Below are 21,504 nucleotides of genomic sequence, written 5' to 3'. Positions count from 1 at the left end.
CAAAATCTAAAAAACCCGACCCGGATCCGAACCGGTTATCCGAATGCCATGGCCTAGGGAGAAACAAATAACACAAGCAAGGTTTATAGAAAGCCAGAAACATATGCTTACAAAAGAAAAGCCAGAAACATGGATAGATGTTGCAACAGTGACTAACTCTTCTGATCAGACATAAAATGTCGGAAAAGAAGCAAAACCGTGACTTTTTTCGAAGATTTAAGCAATCACTTTCTCAGTTTCTTAACACTTAACCCAAACGGCCAAACTTAAACGCCTTGGCTATCCGGGACGCAATCTACCGGACAGTCATCATCTATATCGGGTTGTGACTGAGCTCTAATTAAAGCCTTCTTGTAACTGCTTGATCTTCTCAGCAAATCTTGTAGGCTCCCTTCAAACCTGTGTGTTCACAATACATCCAAGTTTTCATGACCATATATAAGTACCAAAACAATAACACTAACTGGTCTCACTTACTTATTTGCTCCTCCAGCCAGATTACTTCCTGCCCAGATCAACCATTAGAAAACTTAGCATATCTGGCACAGCATATTATGTTATTTTGGGATTCAAATGGTTACCTTGCTGCTTCCTAGACATAGAAGTCACATCACTATCATTGTCTGATGAATAATCTGATGGTGTTTTGGTGGAGACATCAGAAGTCTTTTTATATTCATCCTCTGACGAATTACACTTCTCAGCATTCTCAAAGAAATTTGTCTTCCTCTTGTCCACTGCCACCACCGGTTTAGAGCTTTTCTTCACCTCTTGTTTCTTGCTGCTGACAGTAGCTTTCACTGATCCACTGCGTCCAGTCTTAACTCTTGACTGCAAATGACTAGCCCCCGAACTAGCTGGTTGTTGACCTCTAGATTTTTTCTCTTTCGGTCTCACTGAGTTCAATGACCCCGCAATGGAACCACTTGGATGAAGATCAAGCCCCTTCTTCTTCTTCTTCTCCTTTTTAGATTTAGCTCCACCAGCCACTTGATCTTGCTTCTCTTTATTTGGGCTGCAACCAAAATTATCTCCCATATCAACCTTCCCTATTGGACTTTTCTTGGAAAGGCTATTATCCTCAGCAATCTCAGAACTTTTTTTCAAAAGTGAAGCATCACTCTCGGCATCTTTCTTAACTGGCGTGAATAATGCATCAGTGTCTTTAGGGTTGTTGATGAGGGGAGTCTCCTCGAGGGCAGCATTGTTTACCTCAACTGGCAATACTTGGGACTCTACAACTTTTGAAGAGTGTTTCTTCTTCGATTTCTTGCTTGATTTCTTCACAGTTGTGTCCACATTTCCCGCAGTTTCATTCTTTTCCTGCAAAGAATCTAATACATTTCTGATAACATTATCAGTCCCTTCTCCATCTACGGCTTCGATAGCTTCAACATTCTGTGCACCAGAAGCAAACATTGTATCTTCTTTAGCTGGGGTCTTGGTTCTTTTTGACTTTTTCTTCTTAGTAGTCTTCACAGATTTAGCATCGTCAGCATCATCCATTTCAACGTTTTCGGTCTGGATATTCTCTGCAGCACTTGGTATAGCTTTTCCACTTCCAACATCGTCATCAGTCTTCTCAACCATCTCATTTCCTACACAAGCAATTACATCATATAAGTTGACCGAAACACTCAGTGTTATGTTAGTTCATACAAACCTCAAACAAGAGTCAACAATGACATTACGAGTTGATAACACAAACACTATTCAACAAAGAACGGAAAAGACCTTTCTGACTTGACTCTGCAAAGGTGCCTCCTGTCATAAGAAGAGATGCAGGAGTAGCGTCGACAGGATCTACATTAGCAGGAACTCCATTTATCTCATTCACAATATCCATTGAAGTTGTAATAGCAGTAGAAGATTGATTGATGTCATCCTTTGACCTCTTCTTTCGCTTTTTTTTCTTCTCTGGATCAGGTCTGGGTGTCAACCCACCGTTAGTCTCCAAAAGATTTTCTGGGCGGCTCGCCATATTGTCAGTTTCAGTATTATCTCTTCCCACATCTTCAACCGATTTCTCAACCATCTCATTTTCTACACAGAATCAACAAAAACATTACCAGAATGCATTATGCATATATGAAAATAAAATTCAGTAACAAACTGGATTTACCTTTCTGACTTGCTTCTGCAAAATGAATATCAAGATTTTCTCCTCTTGAGATTGGAAGAGATTCAGGAGTAGCATCAACAGGATCTACATTTGCATGGACTTCATTTATCTGATTCACAATATCTCTTGAAATTATATTAGCAGCAGCAGAGGAAGACTGATTGATGTCATCGTTTGAGCTTTTCTCTGTCTCTTTCCCTAATTTGTTAGAGTCCAGATGAATCGCTAGATTGTCAGTTTCAGTTTTATCTCTTGCTACATCGTCGACAGAATTCTCAGCCATATCATTTTCTACAAGAATCACCAATAACATTATGAGTTGATAATACAAACTATCCGAGAACTGAACGTAGATAGAAACGAGCTGAAATTACCTTGCTGACTTGCTTCTGCAAGGGGATTGCCTCTTGAGATCAGAAGAGAATCAGGAGTTGCCTCAACAGGATGTACATTTGCAGGAATTTCGTTTATCTCGCTCACAGTAGCAGCAGCAGAGGATTGATTGATGTCATCTTCTGATCTCTTCTTTCGCCTTTTTTTCTTCTCTGTGTCTGGTCTGGTTGTCAACTCACTGTTATTGTCCAAAAGATCTGCCGGGTGGCTGACCAGATCATTGTTCTCTGTTTTATCTCCTTCCAAATCTTCGACAGATTTCTCACCCATCTCAATCTCTACAGAGAGTCAGAAATAGCATAACGACTTTATAGTATAACAAGAATCACTATCTTATACCATATAACTAAAAAAAGAGGTTACCTTTTCCTGTTGTTTTCGTAATAATATCATCTAGTTTTTCTCTGGGTGAAGATTCAGAAGCAACATTTCCACATAACTCATGACCCCCATCAGCATCAGTCGTAGCAGCAGCTGCAGCAGGAGATTGACTGACATCAACCAAAGGTTTCTTCAGACTTGATTCTCCATCCAAAGTGTTCAGCTTCCTCTTCTTTCTCGTCTTCTCAACTACTGGAGTTTCCAAATCTTCTTCAGGAGTCTGGTTCTTGGTATACCCATCTAAAAGCAGAGAATCGCTTGCAGTCGCCTTATTTTTCTCATCATTGGGATCAGCTGAAGGTTTCTTCCCACTTTTTCCAGCATGCTTCCTCTTCTTTGTTGTCGTCTTCTCAGCTCCCAAATCTTGTTCAAGAGTCTGATTCTTGGTATATCCATCTAAAGCTAGAGAATAAGCCGCAATCTCATTGTTCTTCTCAAGGTCTGAGCACTTTTCATCAGCATCCATAAGCTCAGCCTTGTCAACCACACTCACGGCGGCATCGACAGACACAAACCAGCAGTTATGACTGACACCCTCGAAAGCCATACTCAGATACATAGAATCTGGCAAGTGATAATCGAAAAGGAGACCCCTTGTATTCTGACGGTCAACCTGAAACAAAACCACTACTTACTTAGTATTTGTTTACTAAACAAAAAAAAAAAAAAACATTCATAATATGAAAACAACAAAGACGTTACAACCTTAACCGCATAGACATTGATTTCTCCAAATTTTGGGAAACATTGATGATGCTCCTTGCAAAGTTTCTCTACATGCAAAACCACAATCATGAGATACAGCGGAGTGTGTAGAGAAGTGAGTACAAGTCGAGAGTTAGTGGGGTTCTCTCACCTTTGAAATCGGAGACGGTTTCATGGTTGTCAACGAGAATCAGGAGATGAGTGCCTAGGTTCGTATCTACATACACGCAGTTGAGCTCCGGCGATTCAGTTTCCGCCATTATCCAGGTTCAGGTACCGACGAAGAAGAAGACGAGCGCGGTGAGAGATATGGAGTGGTGGTGGCAGTCGATAAGGTGTCTTTAGGGTTTTTGATTTTAATGATTAATTAAACCGGTACGTTATATGATGTTTATTTAATAAGATGGTTTGCAAATCTCCAAAATAACACATTTCTAAGTTTATGTCACAAAAGTAGCACTCAAAAACTAAAATGACCAAAATAGCATTTTATCTTTTGAAAAATTTAAATTTTTTTTATTTTTCAAAATTTGAAATCTTATCTCAAAAACCCACTCTCAACTCTAAACCCTAAAACCTAAACCCTAAATCCTAAATTCCACCCTTTAACTCTAAACCCTAAACTCAAAACCCCACTCCTAAACTCTAAACCCTAAACTCTAAACTCTGAACCTTAAATCCTAAATCCTAAACCTCACACCTTAAATCTAAACCCTAATGTCTAAATTAATTTACCTTTGGGATATAAATGTATATTTATCTCTTTTGATAAAACATTAAGTGCTATTTTGGTCATTTTTTATTTTTAAAGGCTATATTTGTGACAAAAGCTTGTTTAGTGCTATTTTAGTCTTTTTTTCCTCTAAGAACAAAAATTTAGTATGGTTTATTTTTGTATCGTAGCATTTATTGGTTTTCTGTGATTTTCTAATAATAGCAATAATTAAAAACATTCAACAATTAAAAATGACAATATCACATTTATATTATCGATTTCGAAACTTGACAATTAACAAATAAAATAATGAAAATTAATAAATTTTGTATTCAACTCTCACATAAACCCCATCTTTCACAGTCAATTTTGATACAAAGGTGGAAATGATAATGTAAATCACCAAAACCGGTTCGGTTTATTTTCGGATTGGAATACCGGAAATACCTTTGAGACCCATCTTAACCGCGGTTTTGCGGAACAAAGGAGGAGGTTTCTCTAAACCAATAGAATAGCAAAACCGGTTAGCTAACTCAGCCAACGTGGTTTTATCCCTACCGGTTTCACGAACCGAGTTGTAGTAACCGAGCCAAGCATGGTATGCTGCTTCTTTAATACTTGTATCAATCTTGCCCATTGACTGATCAACCTGCTCACACAAAAACAACACTCATTATCAATGTCCGGTTAGAAGTACCAACACAGTAACAAGAACTCAAAACAAACCTCAAGTTTAAATCTTGAATCAAGATCCGGAACTTGAATTGGCTCAATAGGCAAATCCTTAAGCTCGTCAAGAAAGTATCTCTCCCATGGAGCAATCAAAAGCAACCCTTTGCCTCCTTTGCCTTCTCTCCCGGTTCTACCAAGCCTATGTATATACTGTTCTCTATCACTCGGTATACCGACCTATACCAACAACATGATAACCAAGTTTGATAAGAGATTTGTTCTTGATATGAAAACAAGTTTTACTTTTGTGCTTTTTACCTGAATAACCAAAGTAACATCTGGATAGTTCATTCCACGAGCAGACACATCAGACGTGACAAGAATCAGTCTTTTCGATTCTTTGAACTCGTCTGAGACACGTGTTCTGTGGAGCTGAGGTTTCCTAGCGTGAATTTCCCTAACGTTCAGCTTCATTTCCCGGAGCAGAGTGTACATCAGCGATGTTACCATACCGGTTGAACAGAAGACTATTATCTGAGAGAATATAAAACTGGATAGCTGAGAGAACTGTAAAAGTTAGGACATAAGAAAGTGTTTGTTTACCTTATAATCAGCTGTGTTGTTGATGTGCTCTTTCAAAAGATGAGGTACTAAGTGAAAATGAGATTCGTGTGGAGCAACAAGACAAGACTGCTTCACCTGAGAAACCAAAGAGCAAGAAACTCAAAACCAGATCCAAGAAAAAGAAGAGTTTGAGCGTTACCTTATCATGAGTCTCTACACAACCGAGACCAATTGTGTCGATGTATGAGTGATCTCTTTTTAAAACAAGCTGAGATACTCGACGGACCTGCATTAAACCGGATGTTTTTTCGCATTGGATTCCATGGTAATTGAAAACAATGAAGTTAAACTATACCTCTTTAGGAATGGTTGCAGAAAAGAGAAGAGATTGTCTTTGACGAGGCAAACAATCTATGATCTTCTCGACATCCCTCCTGAATCCTAAGTCTAGCAAGAGATCAGCCTCGTCGACTACAAACAACTTAAGCGCCATCAAACGTGACGTTATGTTAGACTTATTCTCTATATGATCCAAAAGCCTTCCCGGAGTTGCAATCAGTATCTGCAACAAATAGAACATAAGATTAGCCAAAACGAGTATAGCAAAAAAAAGAATCATGAGAGGTCAAACCTAGTTTCAAAAAAAAAAAAAAAAAAAAAAAAAAAAAAAAGAGAGGTCAAACCTGGCACGGATCAGACTGTAGGCGTTGCTGATCAAGTTTGAACCTGGTACCTCCAATCAAAGTCTGAACACCGATTCCGTCATGGTATTTGAGCAGAGCCTTGCCTTCTGCAGCTATCTGGCTTGCAAGTTCCCTTGTGGGACAGAGGATAAGAACGAGTATTGGAGGAACTCTGTGAACACCATTGCTGCTTGCCATAGCTTTCAGAACTGTTTCAATTGCAGGAAGCTGTTTTTCTCAATTTAACAGCGTTATCTAAAGAAACAACAAAAGCTAATGTTCATCAGATTGGGACAAAGGATTGTAAGGTACCAAAAAGGCCATGCTTTTCCCCGTTCCGGTTTTGGCTTTGACCAATGCATCTTGACCTGCTTTACATAAAAGGATGATCACTTGAGCACAAAGAGTAATCAAGATACGAACAAGAAAGATACATACCCTCGAAGCACTCAGAGAGGGTGGCATCTTGTACTCTAGTCATCTTAACAATGCCAGAAGCAGAAAGAGCCTTAAGAGTCAAAGGGGATACACTAGACTCATCAAATCTGCAAAACAAACGCTCATCACGATCCAAACATGACAAACTAAAAGCCTTACACGATGTGTTAAGCTTAACGAACCTTCTTCCACTGTAAATCGAATCACGAGGCTCTCCATTCACCTCCATTACATTCTCCACGGACTTCCTTTTACTGAGATCATCTCTAACGCCATTGATATCCAAAGGAGGATAAAGATCTTCATCAGTGACATTCCTTTGCACTCTTTTAATAAGTTTGAAATCATGGTTTCCTAAAGACGCACTGCTTCCTGTTCTCCTCACATCCATCCACCCATTCATCTTCCCATCTTCCTCCTCGGAATCTTCTTCAGTGGAGCTATCGTTCTTCCTAAACTTCCTCCGACCAAACAAACCTTTGTTCCTCATAACATTACTCACACTCTTCACTTTCTCCTTCTTACCAGCAAAACCAGGAGAAAAGGGGCTCAAAGTATCAAACTTTTTAGAATCAAAATCCTCTCCTTCGTCACAAGAACTCTCATTTCTCTTAAACCTACCTCTGTGACTCATACTCGAAAACCCTCTCCTACCCACCAGACTCCTCACATCAATTGGCGAATTCGAACGTGACCCACCATTCCCCACGCGATTCAATCTCGACCCTTGATTCGTTTTCTTAACAGGCCCATCGTCTTCGTTCCACAGATCCTCAGCTCCGGCTTTCATAAACCGATCAGCCAAGGATTTGATATGTTCCTGGGGGCTCAACGGGCCGTGGCTCTGATTCGATTTCGCCGTGTTTTCGTTGGAATCGTGGTTTCCTCCCAGCATCTTGGCTCGGATCTCTGAGCGGATCCGAGCCTCGTAGAGCTGCTTCTCTTGATCCAAGAGCTTGTTCTCTTTCTCTCGGGCTTTCTTCTCGTGCATACGTTTCCATTGCCACTTGTTGAGACCTCCTGGGAAGGTTCTGGGACCGCCGCCCATGTTTCGAGAGAGGATTAAGCTCCATATGGATCCCGATCGTTCCCGGAGCATCGTCGAGTACATTTTCCGGTGATTCTACAAGAAAAGAAATGGGACGGAAGGTTTTAGGCTTTTAGCCTTTTAGGGTTTAAGGTTGTAATTGTAAGCGTTTCAGTAATTGTTATCCGGTTTAGTTTTCATTAAGTAATCAGGATGTCATTGAACCGGTAGGAAAAATAATTAGTTAACCGGTAAAACAACCTATTTTGATGTCAATTCCTTAGTTGGTTATCCTTTCCAGCCCGGTTTCATGAGACTTGGATCTCTAATTTAACCGGGAAAAACTAAACAGTTTGGTTATGTTTTAGGCATTAGCCAACCAAAATCTCATTTACAAAGACTTTAGTAGTCTTTTTAACCTCACTTTCATGATCTCTGATGAATAAAACCTAGAATTTTGAAAAACTCCATCAAATCTTCATGTGTTAGTTCTATCTGTTTAAGTTGATTGATTACAGAGGGACAAAACATGAACAGCAGTTGTTCTTGTGCCTCTAGACAGTCATCTTGCAAAAAATGGTTGTGGAGTGGATAAGGGAACATTTCAATAACAAGTAAAGAAAATATATAGAAAAAAAAAAGACATAATCAAGAACCATTATTCTGGAGTGTAAACTTCTACGTCCATCATCACTGCCGCAGCCTATAGCTTCACCCCAAAATTGTAATAGACAAGACATTACTATAGAGTTGCAGAAACACAACAAACAACCATAAAAAGCTCGAAACTTTCACTCATTATCACTAGATTAGACACTAGACAGAACCATAACCTAGAAACTAATTAGACAAACCAAATTCAAAGAATGAAGAGATCAAATGCAACTCTGAGAAGATAGAGAGACGGGGAGGTCAATGTCCAAACGTATACGTTTAACTCGTCCCAAATCCATTATTTGATTCCATTACACAAGTACAAACAAAAAAAACAAAAAACAACACAAAACAAAAAACAATCCCATAGCATCTAAGGCTAAGAAATGTCAGCACGATCAAGCATATCAATCAAAGTCATCTTCCTAGGAAACCTAGGAGGGAGCCTCAAGATCATAGCATCTTCAATCTCAATCGGAAGATGAGTCGCAACAATCACAATCCCACCTTTCTTCCTATGCTCCCCGATAACATACTCAAGCAACCTAACCCCTTCATCATCCAACGCAACGGAGGGCTCATCCAAAAGCCAAATGGGCCTATCAATCGCCAACAGCCTCGCGAGCTGCAGCCTCTTCCTCTGGCCCATCGACAGCATCCTCGACTTCTCCTTCACCAGCCTCCCTAGCCCCATCAGCTCCAGCGCCGGCTGCGCTTTCCCGATCTTGTTCTCGAGGAGCTCGAACCACTGGACGTTGTCGAGGACCGTGAACCTCTCCTTGATTGCGTCTTTCAGAGAGATCCAGTTGAGCTGGAGTTTGTACTGCTGGAAGACCCCTGATTGCGTGATGTCGTGGCCGTTCCAGAGGATTTCTCCCGCGGAGGGCTTTGAGAACCCGGCGAGCATTCTCAGGAAGGTTGATTTGCCGGATCCGTTGGTTCCGGTTAGGACGAGCGCGCCGCCGTCGTGGAGGGATACGTTGACGTGTCGGAGGATCTGCTGGGCGTTTCTCATGCAGGAGACGTTTTTGAGGAGGAGACGAGGGGTTGGAGGGTTCCATGGAGACATGGTTGGGGACAAGAAAGAATGTGAAGAAGCGGAAGAGTAAGAAGCGTTGAAACGGAGTTGCTTTAGCGGCGGAGAGGACAGGATTCTCAAGTTGTTATTGGGCTTGTTATGGGCTTTTATTAAAAGCCATAAGTTCAAAGATTCTCAGAATTAGTTTTATGGTATTGTTAGATTGATACCGGATCACTAGTACCATTATTGATATAAGTATGGTACAACTATTTTAATACAATTACTAAAACTTTTTATTAATCATTTAAAAGAAATATTATTTTTTTTTAACCACAAGAACTTTATTAATTAAATCATAAAAGGTGAATACAGATACTGAATCAACCAAACAGGATGAATTTCAAAAGACATGAAAAAACTATTATGCTCACTAGCTTGTTTTGCCAGAACATCTGCTGTTTGATTCTTCTCGCGATTCACATAATCCAATGAACACTCCGGTAACAAAGCCATCCAATACCTTATATCACATAAGTAGTTCCTCAAATCAATATGTTCCTTCACTTGGTTAATAATAAGACAAAGTTCTTGATTATCGCATTCAAACCATACTCTTCTCCAACCACGAACCCATATATGTTGTAGAGCAAACAGAAAACTCATGGTCTCACCCATAAAGAATGATTGAACTTTTCCAATTTGAGCATTTCTGGCTTCCAAAAAAGCTCCATTATGATCTCTTAGAATCCATCCAATCCCATCAACAATGCTATTAGAGCCAGAGCTATAATCAAAGTTGCATTTTACCCAATTACAAGGAGGAGGTTCCCATTTCGATGATTTAGCCCCGTATCCTCTTCTTTGTTGTCCAGTTTGAAGAACATTCATGTACCATTCAATATTCGAATCCATTGCTCTTTTAATGTCTTCACTAGGATGAATATTTCTCTTATTGAAGATAAATTCATTCCTTGATTTCCAAATCAACCACAGAATCCAGAAGACCAGTAGTTTATTTAGCTCCAAATCCGGTAAAGACTCCATTATGCTAAAGAGAAGTTGAATATTATTTTCCAAGGTATTTGAAAATAGATGGACTAAGATAATACCTGAACATCTCCAAATAGCTGTGGCATGAGGGCAAAGGAATAAAACATGATTGATGGATTCATCCTCAAGACAACATCTCTGACATGTAGGATCAATATTAATCCCACAAGTACAAAGATTTGTATACGTAGCTAATGCTCCTGATATCACTCTCCATAGAAACTGTTTTATCTTTGGCAAGATGTTCAACTTCCAATTTTTTCCTTTAATTTCTAAAGAGCCTTCAGGTCTTAGGATCTCATCTCCCTCATGATAATAGTGAGTAGCTGTCCAGTATCCCGACTTGACCGTGTACTGCATATCTTTCGTGAAAGGCCATATTAAATGATCTTCTGGAGCAAACCGAGATAACTTGATTTTCAAGACTTGTTCCACATCAATAGGCTGTAGATAGAGCTGCAGTTTTTGAACATTCCACGTTGATGTATCCTGATCAATAAACTCTTCCACTTTCTTATTCCAATTATATGAAACTTGTATAGCACGTCTTGGCGGGACAACTGGTATCCAATGATCCATCCAAACATTAGTCTTTTTTCCATCACCAATCATTGTGCGAATTCCTTTGTGAAGTAGCTCATTGCCTACTTGAATTGATTTTCAGCCATAAGAGGCTTGCTTAGTATTCGAAGACTGTAAGAAAGTCGACGAATGATGATATCTTCCCTTATAAAGTCTGCTCAAAAGGGAATTCGGATTTTGCCAAATCCGCCATGCTTGCTTTGCAAGTAAAGCCTTGTTAAAACTATATAGGTCTCTAAAACCCATACCTCCTTCTTTTTTCGGTAAACACAACCTTTTCCAAGAGACCCAAGAAATTTTCTTTCGTTCCTCACCTTTCCCCACCAGAACTCCGATAAAATTGCATTAATTTCATCACAAGTAGTCTTAGGTAGAAGAAAACAACTCATAGAGTATACTGGTTTAGCCTGAATAACCGATTTGATCAATACCTCTTTTCCTGCCTGAGATAATGATTGGTTATACCATTGAGAGGTAAAGGATTTGATATGAGAAACAATGCCTTAAAAATCCTGTACTTTGCTTTTATCAAATTGCTCAGGAAGACCTAAGTACTTTCCTCCATCACCAACAATATTAATATTTAAAATATGTTGAATCTGTGTCCTCCTCTGCTGATCCACTCTCATACCAAATATAATCGAAGATTTCGCGAGGTTCATTTTTTGGCCAGATATAAAGAAAAATATTATACAAAGAAAAACACAAATATGACTAAAACATGAGTACAAAGATATGCCCTTTAAGGACGGGTCAGAATCTAGTAATAAGACTAAAGTTGGAAAGTTATCGTCTGTTCCGTGTCTATACCGTTAAGGGCCATGCTAATCTTCTCTATACCGTTCCAATTTTATTGGATTTCCCAAAGGGACTCTTCATTGTAATCTTGAAGTAGCTTAACTAAGTATTCAGATCTGGTTTAGTTAAACTCTTATGTTCATAACTGGTAATATCCATGAATTCATCGGGTATGTACCTGTCTACAGCATAGGAGTTCATCTCTATGATCATTCTATCAAAATATTTATGTATTTCAGGTGTGAGGCAGGTCAATGAGTGGCAAGGAAGCTTATAATCACTTAGTTTATCATTTCCAGCATAATGAAACATCCGTTCGCCTCATCAACCAAGTAAGAGGATCCACATCACCGTGCTTTATATGCACAGTTTCAAGATTTAACGTGATTATAAATCATGTTATTTATATGGAGAATATAGACTGTATATTAATAATTAGGGTAAGTTAAAACAACAAGCTTGAAGAGAAAGTAAAGTGCTTTGTCATGCACCACTTCTCTGATTATTTAGAGAAGATAAGAACTAAAAGAGAATTAAAACAGAAGCCAAAATGCTTTGTTCTTGAAGTCACCAAATCAATCTGTATGTTCAGATTCTCGACGATCTCTTCTAACAGGATTTTTGTCCTTCTTTCCCCTTGTTCCCCTCGCTGGTGCCTTCATCGAAGGTGTCTCCACATCTCCTGAGATGTCAAGATGAACGCCTGGATCATGAGTCTCGTACTTGGCGCCTATCATTAACGAGTTGTTCACAGCTTGGAAGTTGCTGTTAACAAAGGTAGTCAGAGAATCAAGCTCGTGGTCGCCATTTTTGTAGCTGTCTACATGGTTGTCGTCAAGCTCAGTCTTCATGGTGGCTCCAAGGTTGGTTCCAGAAAGCGTGATGACTCTGATGACATCTTCCTCCCCATTCTCCTGTTCTTCATATTGGCTCGGTACTGCCTTGTCTGCTCCCATGTGGGTTAATGATGATATCATGTTTTTAAGATCGTGGTGGAAGTGCTGTTGTCTCTTATGCTTCTCTGACTCGCTTAGCTTCATTCTTTATCTCAGATTTTTTAACACTAAAAGAAGGGATGGGAATGCAAGTAATGCAAATATACATCTCTAAGTCTATATTTATAAAATATCAGAGCAAAAGCAGTGCCTTGTGTTGCAATTAAAAGATTGGAATGGAATGACTTTCAAGTGAGTTTAAGAATAACTTTTGGAGATTGACAAAAATGGTTAAGTATCATCATGATAAGATGTTGCATTTAATAATTTAAATACTTAGATGATGCATTGTGATCAAAACCGGTTTTGTTTTGCAGAACCGGAGGAGATGTCTTAACATAATTTTTCTTGTCCTTTTTCTTAATTAATGTGCACACTAGATTCTGGCCAGCGGATCTTTGTTTTTTGATAATTAAATAAACATTTCAAACCCAACAATTTAATGGTTTCATTTGGATTGGATCAGTTCGGTTAATGTCGGGGTTTAGATCGGACTTCTGTTTTTTTTTTAAATCCGAAGTGGAGCCGAATTATAAATAGTTTGGATTTGGTTTAAGTTTAAAACCAAAATTCCGAAAAATGCCCAAAAAGCTAAATTAAACCTAGAAAACTCGAAAAAAAACTCGGACAATTCAAGGTTTTCGGATATATTTTACTTCTGAATATCAAAACCCTGAATTTGGGTAATTAATATTTTATTATATTTTGAATATTGAAGTACCCCTGCTCGGTTTTGGTTTTTGGGTTTTAGGAATCGATTGGGTTTGTAGATAGGAATTGGTTGGATTTTTATCATGTATATGATATATATATATATATATATATATATATATATATATATATATGGCGTGAATCATGAATAATATTTCAAATCAAAAAGTTAAGGTTAAGTACTAATTGTATTTCAGTTTTAATAGTATAGATGTCTACAGATAACATTTTGATTGTTTATATGTTGTAATTTATTGTTTCAAATATTCAATTCTTTTAGTTGTTTTTTATATGAATGTATATGTGCTTTGTAAAAATTTATATATATATATATATATATATATATATATATATCTAATATTATATGTTAAAATGGTGAAACTCTAATTTTATGTTTCTTATAGTTTAACTAATATAAATCGATTTTGGTATATATATTAATGTAATGCAACGAAGCTACGTCTAATCCCCTATATATTATTTGAGAAGCATTACAACTTTTTTTTGTAGTCACATGTCATTACTAGGATGATTCGTAGAATCATTAGAGAAATATGTTGGTCCATCTAATTATATAATAAGCTTTTTATTAAACTAACAATAAATTCATCATTAATGTACTTTATTATTTCCTTAAATAAAATTTACGGAATTGCCTAATGTAGCTAAAGTATATATGACAATTAATGAGTTTGAATAATAAAGATTTGATAAAAAATAGTGTATCTTCTATCATATTTGTTTAATTTTATACTATTAAATAAATTAAACAACCACAATAACCATATAATAAAAATTTAGATTCTTATGTATATGTTATATTTTGAATTTTTACAAACGGCTATAAATTACTAAAACTGTTAAAAGTCTCACATTCAAATTTTATGATCCATGGTTTAAAATCTTTGTTATGACAAAATGCAAATGATTACAAAAATTATATAAGTAAAAAGTCTAATTTAATTAATTATTTAGATTAATATATATATATCGTTTTAAATTAAACTATAAACCATATAAAATACAATATTTTAGTTTCAAAATTTATTTTGAACAATTTTTTTGATAAAAGTTTTGAACGATCATTGACAACTTATTTTTAAAAAATTATAAATTAGTAAAACTATTAATCCTACAATAAAAATTTTGTTATCAGTAATTTAATTTTTTTCCTATAAAAAATACAAATAATCAAAAAACTATATGAGTAGAAATCATCATTTAATAGACATTAATATTAAAAATATACTAAAATATATTATCTATGTTAGTATCATTTAAATTTAATTACATATCCTATCAAATATAAAAAAAAATATTTTTTGGATTAATAAAATTGATTTATATGTTCACACCAATTTAATTATATATTTAATAGTTATTGACTTTTGATTATTTAATATATATTTATTATTTCATAATATGTAAAAATATTTAGTACATAAAGTAATTTATATATATAATGTTGATTCCGCGCAAGGCGCGGATCTTAACATAGTCTATAGTAAGAGAATATATAAACTGATAAATGGGTCCATATACTATATTAATACATAAGAATAAGCCATAGAAAGCGTGTAACTATATTTTGTTGTCCAAATTATTAGTGCATGTCTGTTTTTTTTGACACACTATTAACCTGTTTGTCTTTTCACTAATATGTTTAGGCATTTAGTTTTCGGTTGCATTCGAGCTTGTTTTTTGTATTTGGTTTGGTTATGGTTTTTAGTTTTTCAGTTGAAGAGATATAAACACCGTTTAGTTATTTATGTACTTGAATTTGGTTTCGGCCTTGTTGTTTTAGTTTTTGGTTGGTGCGGATAATAATGTAAGCAACCCGATAAAATTTCAATTTGGTTCTGGTTTGGTTTCCGTTTTCTGGATAGTTTTGAATAATTCGGGTAAAAAAAATTGGGATTTTTTTTAATAAAATATCGGATCACTTGGATAAGTTAAATATTTTGGATAAAAATACTATGGTGATTTGGTTATATCGGAAAATTGAGATAATTGTATTTATTTTGGATAAAAATTAATAGGGTTATCAATTTTTTTTGGATAGTTCGGTTTATAAATAATATTTTAAAGCATATAAACTTTATTTGGATAGTTTGGTTTTCAGTTTGGTTCTGATTTAGTTTTGGTTTTATTGTTCTAAAGATATAGGAACCATTCATATATTTGTGAACATTGATTCGTTTTTTTTTCTCTGTGTTTCAATTCTGTTTTCAGTTCTCGACTTATCAAAATCCATTTGAACAATATATCTTGTATTTGATAAATAGATTTAAATTTATTTTTATAATATATTTTATAAATTCCCGATATTAGGATTGTTATCATATTAAAATTGTTGCAAATAACAACTTAATAATTATAGAGTATTTTGAATAATTTGATGTTGGTAACTATGAATTTTCATTAGATATTCTTGATAATATATAAATCAATATATTACTATGTAAAATATATTTTTGTATTTGAAATATTTAGTAAATAATAAGGACTGGAGAGATATTCTTAAAATTTCTACATTTTTTTTATTTTCATAATCCCTCTTGAAATATATTCAAACTTTAATATTAAAGATCTCAATGTAGATCTGCTTCCATTTATTTTCAAAATATCAGATTTTCTCCTGTTTATTTTAAAATGTTTTTATAATTTAAATAAATTTTTGGTTTATTTTATGTATTCTTATGGTTATATATAAAAAAAGACATTTATTTATAGTGTATACAGTCTATAATAACTATATTATTGTTTTATAGAGTAAGGATAATGTTCACAATGGAGCATTGACTATTTTGAAAATTTTCCAAAATGTATATATTAAAATATAGTAGTATATAAAGTTATTTTAATATAGTCATATGTAAGAAAATAAATGTAACTATGTATTGAGATATTTCGTCAAATGCAAAACCTTACCGATACTCTTAAATACATAAAATACATAATCTATACTAGTACTCTTCAGTATCATAATACGTGAGATATTTTTATAATTTCTTGTTCAGTATTTTAATGACATACTTTAAACGAATATGCTAGAATAAAGGATTTAAATTCGTTCAGTAATATTTTGTTGGGACTAATTTAGATAATATTTTAGGTGATCCACATTTGTTACTCTAATTTTAGATGACTAAAGAAACCGTAATGAAATCATAAATATCTAACAAATCTCATTATAATATGAATGTACTGTAGAGTATGAAAAAGAAAGAATAATAATAAAAATAGATTAATTTTTTTAAAAATATGAATGTACTGTATTCCTGTTTTGAAATAATTAAAATGATTTATAATTAATATAGGAGTGGCAGACCAACATTTAACCAAGAAATATTTTGTACTGTTTTGATTTCTGTATACCAAATTAAACTGAGGCATTATTGTTAACAAACCACGTCATTTTAGGTTCACTCGGTTTTGTTATTTATGTTTAAGTAAATGTATACTATTAGGCAGGGTTAGCAAAGTTATAAAACGACAGTGTATAAGTTCAGTGGTATTTTATGGTAAATATTAAAAAAACCAGAGATAAGTAATAATTGTACTTTAGTTTTAATATATTAGATTTCTGTTGTTGTTTTTATTTGAGACTGTGAGTTTGAATTTATTTTTGAACTTGATAACACTTTCTTTACTTCTTTTATTTAACATTAATTTATTATTTTGTTATAAATTATGAGAATTATTACATCCTTAACTCTATAACCTATAATTTTAGTTTATTTAGGAAAATCAACTCCTAATAATTTTATTTCCATTAGTCTGAATCATATTAAGTAGATTCAATTGCTTTAGTCGTAAAAGTGAGAGAGAAGAAAAGAGAAACTAAACAAATTTAGATTAATAAATCTTAGTGTTCTAAAAAGCGGCCGTTTAGATGGCGTATAGGCGATAAACTATATAAAACCCCGGCGACTATTCTAGATTGTGTAGATAATTACAATATTGTAATGATAAATAATATATAATTTTTATTTATAAATTATAATAATTAATATATTATAATATATAATCATAAGAAAATAAAATAGCATAAATTTTATCATTTATGAAAATAATATTTAATAGAGAATTACATATATTTATTTTATTGCTATAATTTATAAACGCGTAAACCGACTAACTAATAATCTAGACTTTCGCTTAGTCGTTTTGGTTACTAGTCGCAGCGCTTACCGCTTTCTTGAACACTGGTAAATCTATTTAACTAATGTTGTTAAATAGGTTCATCATCTTCCAAAAAGGCTGTGAGGTAAATCCACGTTTTTGCTCCTATTATAACGACAACTTCTTGTCGTGTGTCGTGTTTTAATGTCTGATCTTTAAAGAATCGACTGATCTTAAGACAGGGAAAACGGTTTATCTATGTCCGCACTATGAAAGCAAAGAAAATACATATCCAAACAATATTAACGTGTCAAAACATTTCTAAACTAAATAAGAATTTGAATTACATACCTAAACTCATAACACATAGCTAAATCATGTCTATAGCCGATTATATGATGATTTGGACTATTTTTTTATTTAAAATTTTTGTAGTTTAGTCCCTATAATTCTATTTTTTTTGTTAATATGCCTTAAATAACTTAAATAATCAAATTTATCGTATTAATAATTTTAGTTTGAAAAGAAAAATTTTATTTTTTGACCATATTTTAATTAAATTTAAATAATAAATTTAATTATTTATCAGAAATTTAGATAGTTATCATATACGAAATAACAATTAATTAAGTTATCAAAATATGTTATCTACCTTATTAAAACATGAGAATTAATTATAAATAATCTTACTCATATGTAATATTTACAAGAAATACCACTCAATTTATATTTATATAAGATTTTCTTTACAAATATAATCATTCAAATTTTAATCAACAAAACTAAAAATGCTCTTTAGAAATTTGATTTTACAGTAGAGATCTTTAATAATATTACCCTTACTTAATAAAAAGAAAAGAATGGCTAGTTAACCAAAAATAGTTTCGAACGCAGCATCTCAAGAAAAAAAAATATCGCATAAAACCACTAGACCATATTACATTATTTTTATTTTGCTATAAAACTAGTATGTAATATTAATAATACAAAATAGTTTACAAAACTATTTCCGATTAATTCTCGTATAATTACCGAATAATTGATTTGGCGCTAGGTTAGGGTCAAGCGCACGCATTATGCCTAGCATAATTAGCATTGGTTTTGATAACTACAAATAAAAAATTACAAATTTTTAATTTTATTTATATTATATATATCACGCAAGCTCATAATAAGATTTGCAATTAAAATAACCTAAGAAAATTAAAAAAATATATTTTATAAACTTTAAGAACTTTAGTGAGATTAAATTAAGCTTTAAATTATGATACTGTTTTTATGTTGTCTTCTATTTATTTAAATTTATTTGTATCAAATATTTCAATATGAAATAATAATAATAATATATTTATATTATTAAATCTATTTTATTTGATAAAAAAATTTTATTTTATATATCACCATATATTAAAATTTATTTCCAATTTTGAAATTATAAATAAGGCCAATTTGATGATTTTAATTATTTGAGGCACTTTACAAACAAATAAAATGACAAAGACTAAAAGATAATAATTTTTAAAAAATAAATCAATACATTTTAAAATAGACTGACACATGTCAGTTACGAGACATGTTTTAGCTATTTATTATGAATTTAGGTATGTAATTCAAATTATTATTTAGTTTAAGAATATTTTGGCACGTTAATATTATTTGGGTATGTATTTTCCATGACTTCATAGTGCGGACATGGATAAGCCGTTTTCCATCTTAAAACACTTGTTGTCCTTGCTAACTCATCTAGTATTTTGTTTTAACTAAAACCATTAACAAATATATGTTTTAGTATAATAAAAAGTATTCTTATTTTCCTTTTGTTTAATTATCGCATATATATATATTATATATATATATATATATAAACATCAAAGAAATTATTTATTTGAATGGTAAAAAATAGACAAAATTATAGAAACAAGCAAAAAAAAAAAATCAAGGCTAGCAAAAATGACACTTTACATCTCCCACAACACAAACATGGTTGGAAAAAAATACTATCTTGTATATAAAATTTTCTATGAAATTCAAACAAAATTTAAACTATTCCTTTAATCAATCCATATACAGTGACAAGTGTTACAACAAGTGAATGATCGATACGCGGCTTCACCTCCAAAGATAACACATCTTCCCCCAATATAACTCCATTTGATGATTGTTTTGGCTTTACCTATAAAGTTAGTTTTTTACCTATTTAACAATGCACTCTTTCAAATTCAATAATGAGTTTATTTTTCTATATAAATCTACCTTTGCAATGATGTTTCCATGGACGTCTATTATCTGAAAAGCAAATTTGGGGTCAAATCTTAAAATCCAAAAGACTTCATTGGTCTCATCTCGAACTTCCCAATCTCCATCTCTAATACAAGACCTTTTGATCTTCGCAAAAGGTTTTACTTCCTCAGTGCTTGACAGCGTCCCACATTCTCCATACACATACCAACTCCCAAAGAGCCATAATTTCTGCAAAAAAAATTAACAATATATATAATGATTTAAACATATATAGAATTATTCATGTTTTATGATCATCATTAATACTATAAAAACATCCATTTCCGCGGAGGAAAACTGAATCGTACTTAGAGTTTTTATATTATGGTTGATTTAATCGTTTGATATAAAGTTTCTAAATGAATTTAAACTTTGAGCTAGAAATTTCAGCTAACTCTTTTTATATTCGTGTAAGGAGTAGCTTTGAGTTTTCCTCTAACTTCAGTTAAGTTTCTAGTTTACTTTCTGCATAAGAACCGGTTAATTAGTTTCATGACTCAAACCGGAATAAACCAGGGAGAAATGAAGAAGAAGAGCTAGAGAACCGGGATTGATTATTTTATTTTCATTTTGAACTAGAGAATCTTCCAACTAACATTTTCGTTTAAATATTTTCATTAGAAATAGTTCATTAGTTACCTTTTTGCGAATGGTGAAAAGAATGTTTCCATGGAGATCCATGATGTGCACTTCATTGCTAGATTTGTCATAGTTTTCGACCCGGTACGTAATCTCTCCGTTGGAATTGTAAACCGTTAAACCATTGGTTTGATAAACCAGAGACTTCATCCAAACCGTGAAAGTCTCTCTCTCCGTACTCATGTACGGTGAAGAAACGCCTGCTTGAGGAAAAACCCTAGCCATGGTAGAAAGAGACGGATAGAAAGAAGAGAGACGAGATATTGTATATATATCGATGTCTCTTCAACAACTAATATTTTGAAAATGAAGTTGAAGAAGTCTTATACACCTCAATGATATACATTTATATGATACAATATGTAAGCCTTCTTTTACTTTTATCTCTGTTTTAAAAATAATAATAATGAGGATCACTTTGAATTTGTCTAATTTTCTTCCAGTGCCTGATTCATGTCAAATAATGTACGGCGAATAATAATTTAATATTTGACATCGCAATTGTATATATACATATGACTTCCGTTTTGTTATAATATAAACATCGGATTTTCTTTTCTTATAATCGTTTCTAATCTATATATTTACAATTTTTTTTGGAAATAAATCATATAACTTTATCTTTCACATGCCTCTGTGGAAGTAGAATCTACAACAAAACATTTTTTAGTTATTACCTAACAAAACGAAATTAAAATTAAAATGACATTAACTTTTGCTTTTGAGAAACATAGCACTAACTTTACATATTAGGAATTAGGTGTTAATTCTCTTAAAGCCGAAATTTTTTAATTTCATTGTTTTGAAATTAATTTAAATCTCATTTTTCTATTAAATGTATTATTCTTATCACAACCTCCCACCGTTAGCTCTCATTTTCAGGTTTGCTGTATTTTATGGAAATTGTTTTATGTAGTATTCTTTTTAGTTATCGTGATGTCATACAAAA

The 21,504-nt window shown here is 33.5% G+C and overlaps 5 protein-coding genes across 5 annotated transcripts; all 5 read right to left on the bottom strand.

The window, feature by feature from the left end:
- Positions 1-68: 68 nt before the first annotated feature.
- Positions 69-3,976, bottom strand: LOC106358553. Its single transcript, XM_013798372.3, has 9 exons — positions 3,753-3,976; positions 3,602-3,669; positions 2,879-3,509; positions 2,497-2,793; positions 2,123-2,413; positions 1,735-2,043; positions 582-1,598; positions 478-505; positions 69-399 (listed from the first exon to the last, which is right to left on the bottom strand). The coding sequence occupies exons 1-9, from the start codon at positions 3,859-3,861 to the stop codon at positions 267-269; spliced, it is 2,883 nt and encodes a 960-aa protein (XP_013653826.2). The 5' UTR covers positions 3,862-3,976; the 3' UTR covers positions 69-266.
- Positions 3,977-4,561: 585 nt separating this feature from the next.
- On the bottom strand, positions 4,562-7,866 carry LOC106358552 (probable DEAD-box ATP-dependent RNA helicase 48). The gene is made up of 10 exons (XM_013798371.3): positions 6,856-7,866; positions 6,674-6,780; positions 6,548-6,603; positions 6,236-6,463; positions 5,908-6,114; positions 5,752-5,838; positions 5,592-5,687; positions 5,307-5,522; positions 5,043-5,225; positions 4,562-4,965 (listed from the first exon to the last, which is right to left on the bottom strand). The coding sequence occupies exons 1-10, from the start codon at positions 7,782-7,784 to the stop codon at positions 4,735-4,737; spliced, it is 2,340 nt and encodes a 779-aa protein (XP_013653825.1). The 5' UTR covers positions 7,785-7,866; the 3' UTR covers positions 4,562-4,734.
- A 762-nt stretch (positions 7,867-8,628) lies between these two features.
- LOC106358551 (ABC transporter I family member 1) lies at positions 8,629-9,684 on the bottom strand. Its single transcript, XM_013798370.3, has one exon. The coding sequence runs from the start codon at positions 9,421-9,423 to the stop codon at positions 8,734-8,736; it is 690 nt and encodes a 229-aa protein (XP_013653824.1). The 5' UTR covers positions 9,424-9,684; the 3' UTR covers positions 8,629-8,733.
- A 2,505-nt stretch (positions 9,685-12,189) lies between these two features.
- Positions 12,190-12,933, bottom strand: BNAC09G51320D. The gene has a single exon (XM_013796307.3). The coding sequence runs from the start codon at positions 12,843-12,845 to the stop codon at positions 12,381-12,383; it is 465 nt and encodes a 154-aa protein (XP_013651761.1). The 5' UTR covers positions 12,846-12,933; the 3' UTR covers positions 12,190-12,380.
- A 6,559-nt stretch (positions 12,934-19,492) lies between these two features.
- LOC106364259 (protein LURP-one-related 4) lies at positions 19,493-20,906 on the bottom strand. Its single transcript, XM_013803878.3, has 3 exons — positions 20,556-20,906; positions 19,890-20,105; positions 19,493-19,809 (listed from the first exon to the last, which is right to left on the bottom strand). The coding sequence occupies exons 1-3, from the start codon at positions 20,778-20,780 to the stop codon at positions 19,675-19,677; spliced, it is 576 nt and encodes a 191-aa protein (XP_013659332.2). The 5' UTR covers positions 20,781-20,906; the 3' UTR covers positions 19,493-19,674.
- Between the last annotated feature and the right edge of the window lie 598 nt (positions 20,907-21,504).

This window comes from Brassica napus, chromosome C9, assembly GCF_020379485.1.
Source record: "Brassica napus cultivar Da-Ae chromosome C9, Da-Ae, whole genome shotgun sequence".
Taxonomy (NCBI): Eukaryota; Viridiplantae; Streptophyta; class Magnoliopsida; order Brassicales; family Brassicaceae; genus Brassica; species Brassica napus.
Note: the sequence above shows the minus strand (reverse complement) of the source record. Positions and strands in the feature narration are given on the sequence as shown.

Coding starts and splice junctions, on each gene's coding strand:
- LOC106358553 (XM_013798372.3), bottom strand. CDS start 3,861: ATGGCGGAAACTGAATCGCCGGAGCTCAACTGCGTGTATGTAGATACG. Junction 3,510..3,601: donor TCAATGTCTATGCGGTTAAG/GTTGTAACGTCT, acceptor GTTTTGTTTCAG/GTTGACCGTCAGAATACAAG. Junction 400..477: donor CTGGCTGGAGGAGCAAATAA/GTAAGTGAGACC, acceptor GTGAACACACAG/GTTTGAAGGGAGCCTACAAG.
- LOC106358552 (XM_013798371.3), bottom strand. CDS start 7,784: ATGTACTCGACGATGCTCCGGGAACGATCGGGATCCATATGGAGCTTA. Junction 5,839..5,907: donor CTGCAACCATTCCTAAAGAG/GTATAGTTTAAC, acceptor GGTTTAATGCAG/GTCCGTCGAGTATCTCAGCT. Junction 5,523..5,591: donor ACAACACAGCTGATTATAAG/GTAAACAAACAC, acceptor ATATTCTCTCAG/ATAATAGTCTTCTGTTCAAC.
- LOC106358551 (XM_013798370.3), bottom strand. CDS start 9,423: ATGTCTCCATGGAACCCTCCAACCCCTCGTCTCCTCCTCAAAAACGTC.
- BNAC09G51320D (XM_013796307.3), bottom strand. CDS start 12,845: ATGAAGCTAAGCGAGTCAGAGAAGCATAAGAGACAACAGCACTTCCAC.
- LOC106364259 (XM_013803878.3), bottom strand. CDS start 20,780: ATGGCTAGGGTTTTTCCTCAAGCAGGCGTTTCTTCACCGTACATGAGT. Junction 20,106..20,555: donor TTTTCACCATTCGCAAAAAG/GTAACTAATGAA, acceptor TTTTTTTTGCAG/AAATTATGGCTCTTTGGGAG. Junction 19,810..19,889: donor ATGGAAACATCATTGCAAAG/GTAGATTTATAT, acceptor CTAACTTTATAG/GTAAAGCCAAAACAATCATC.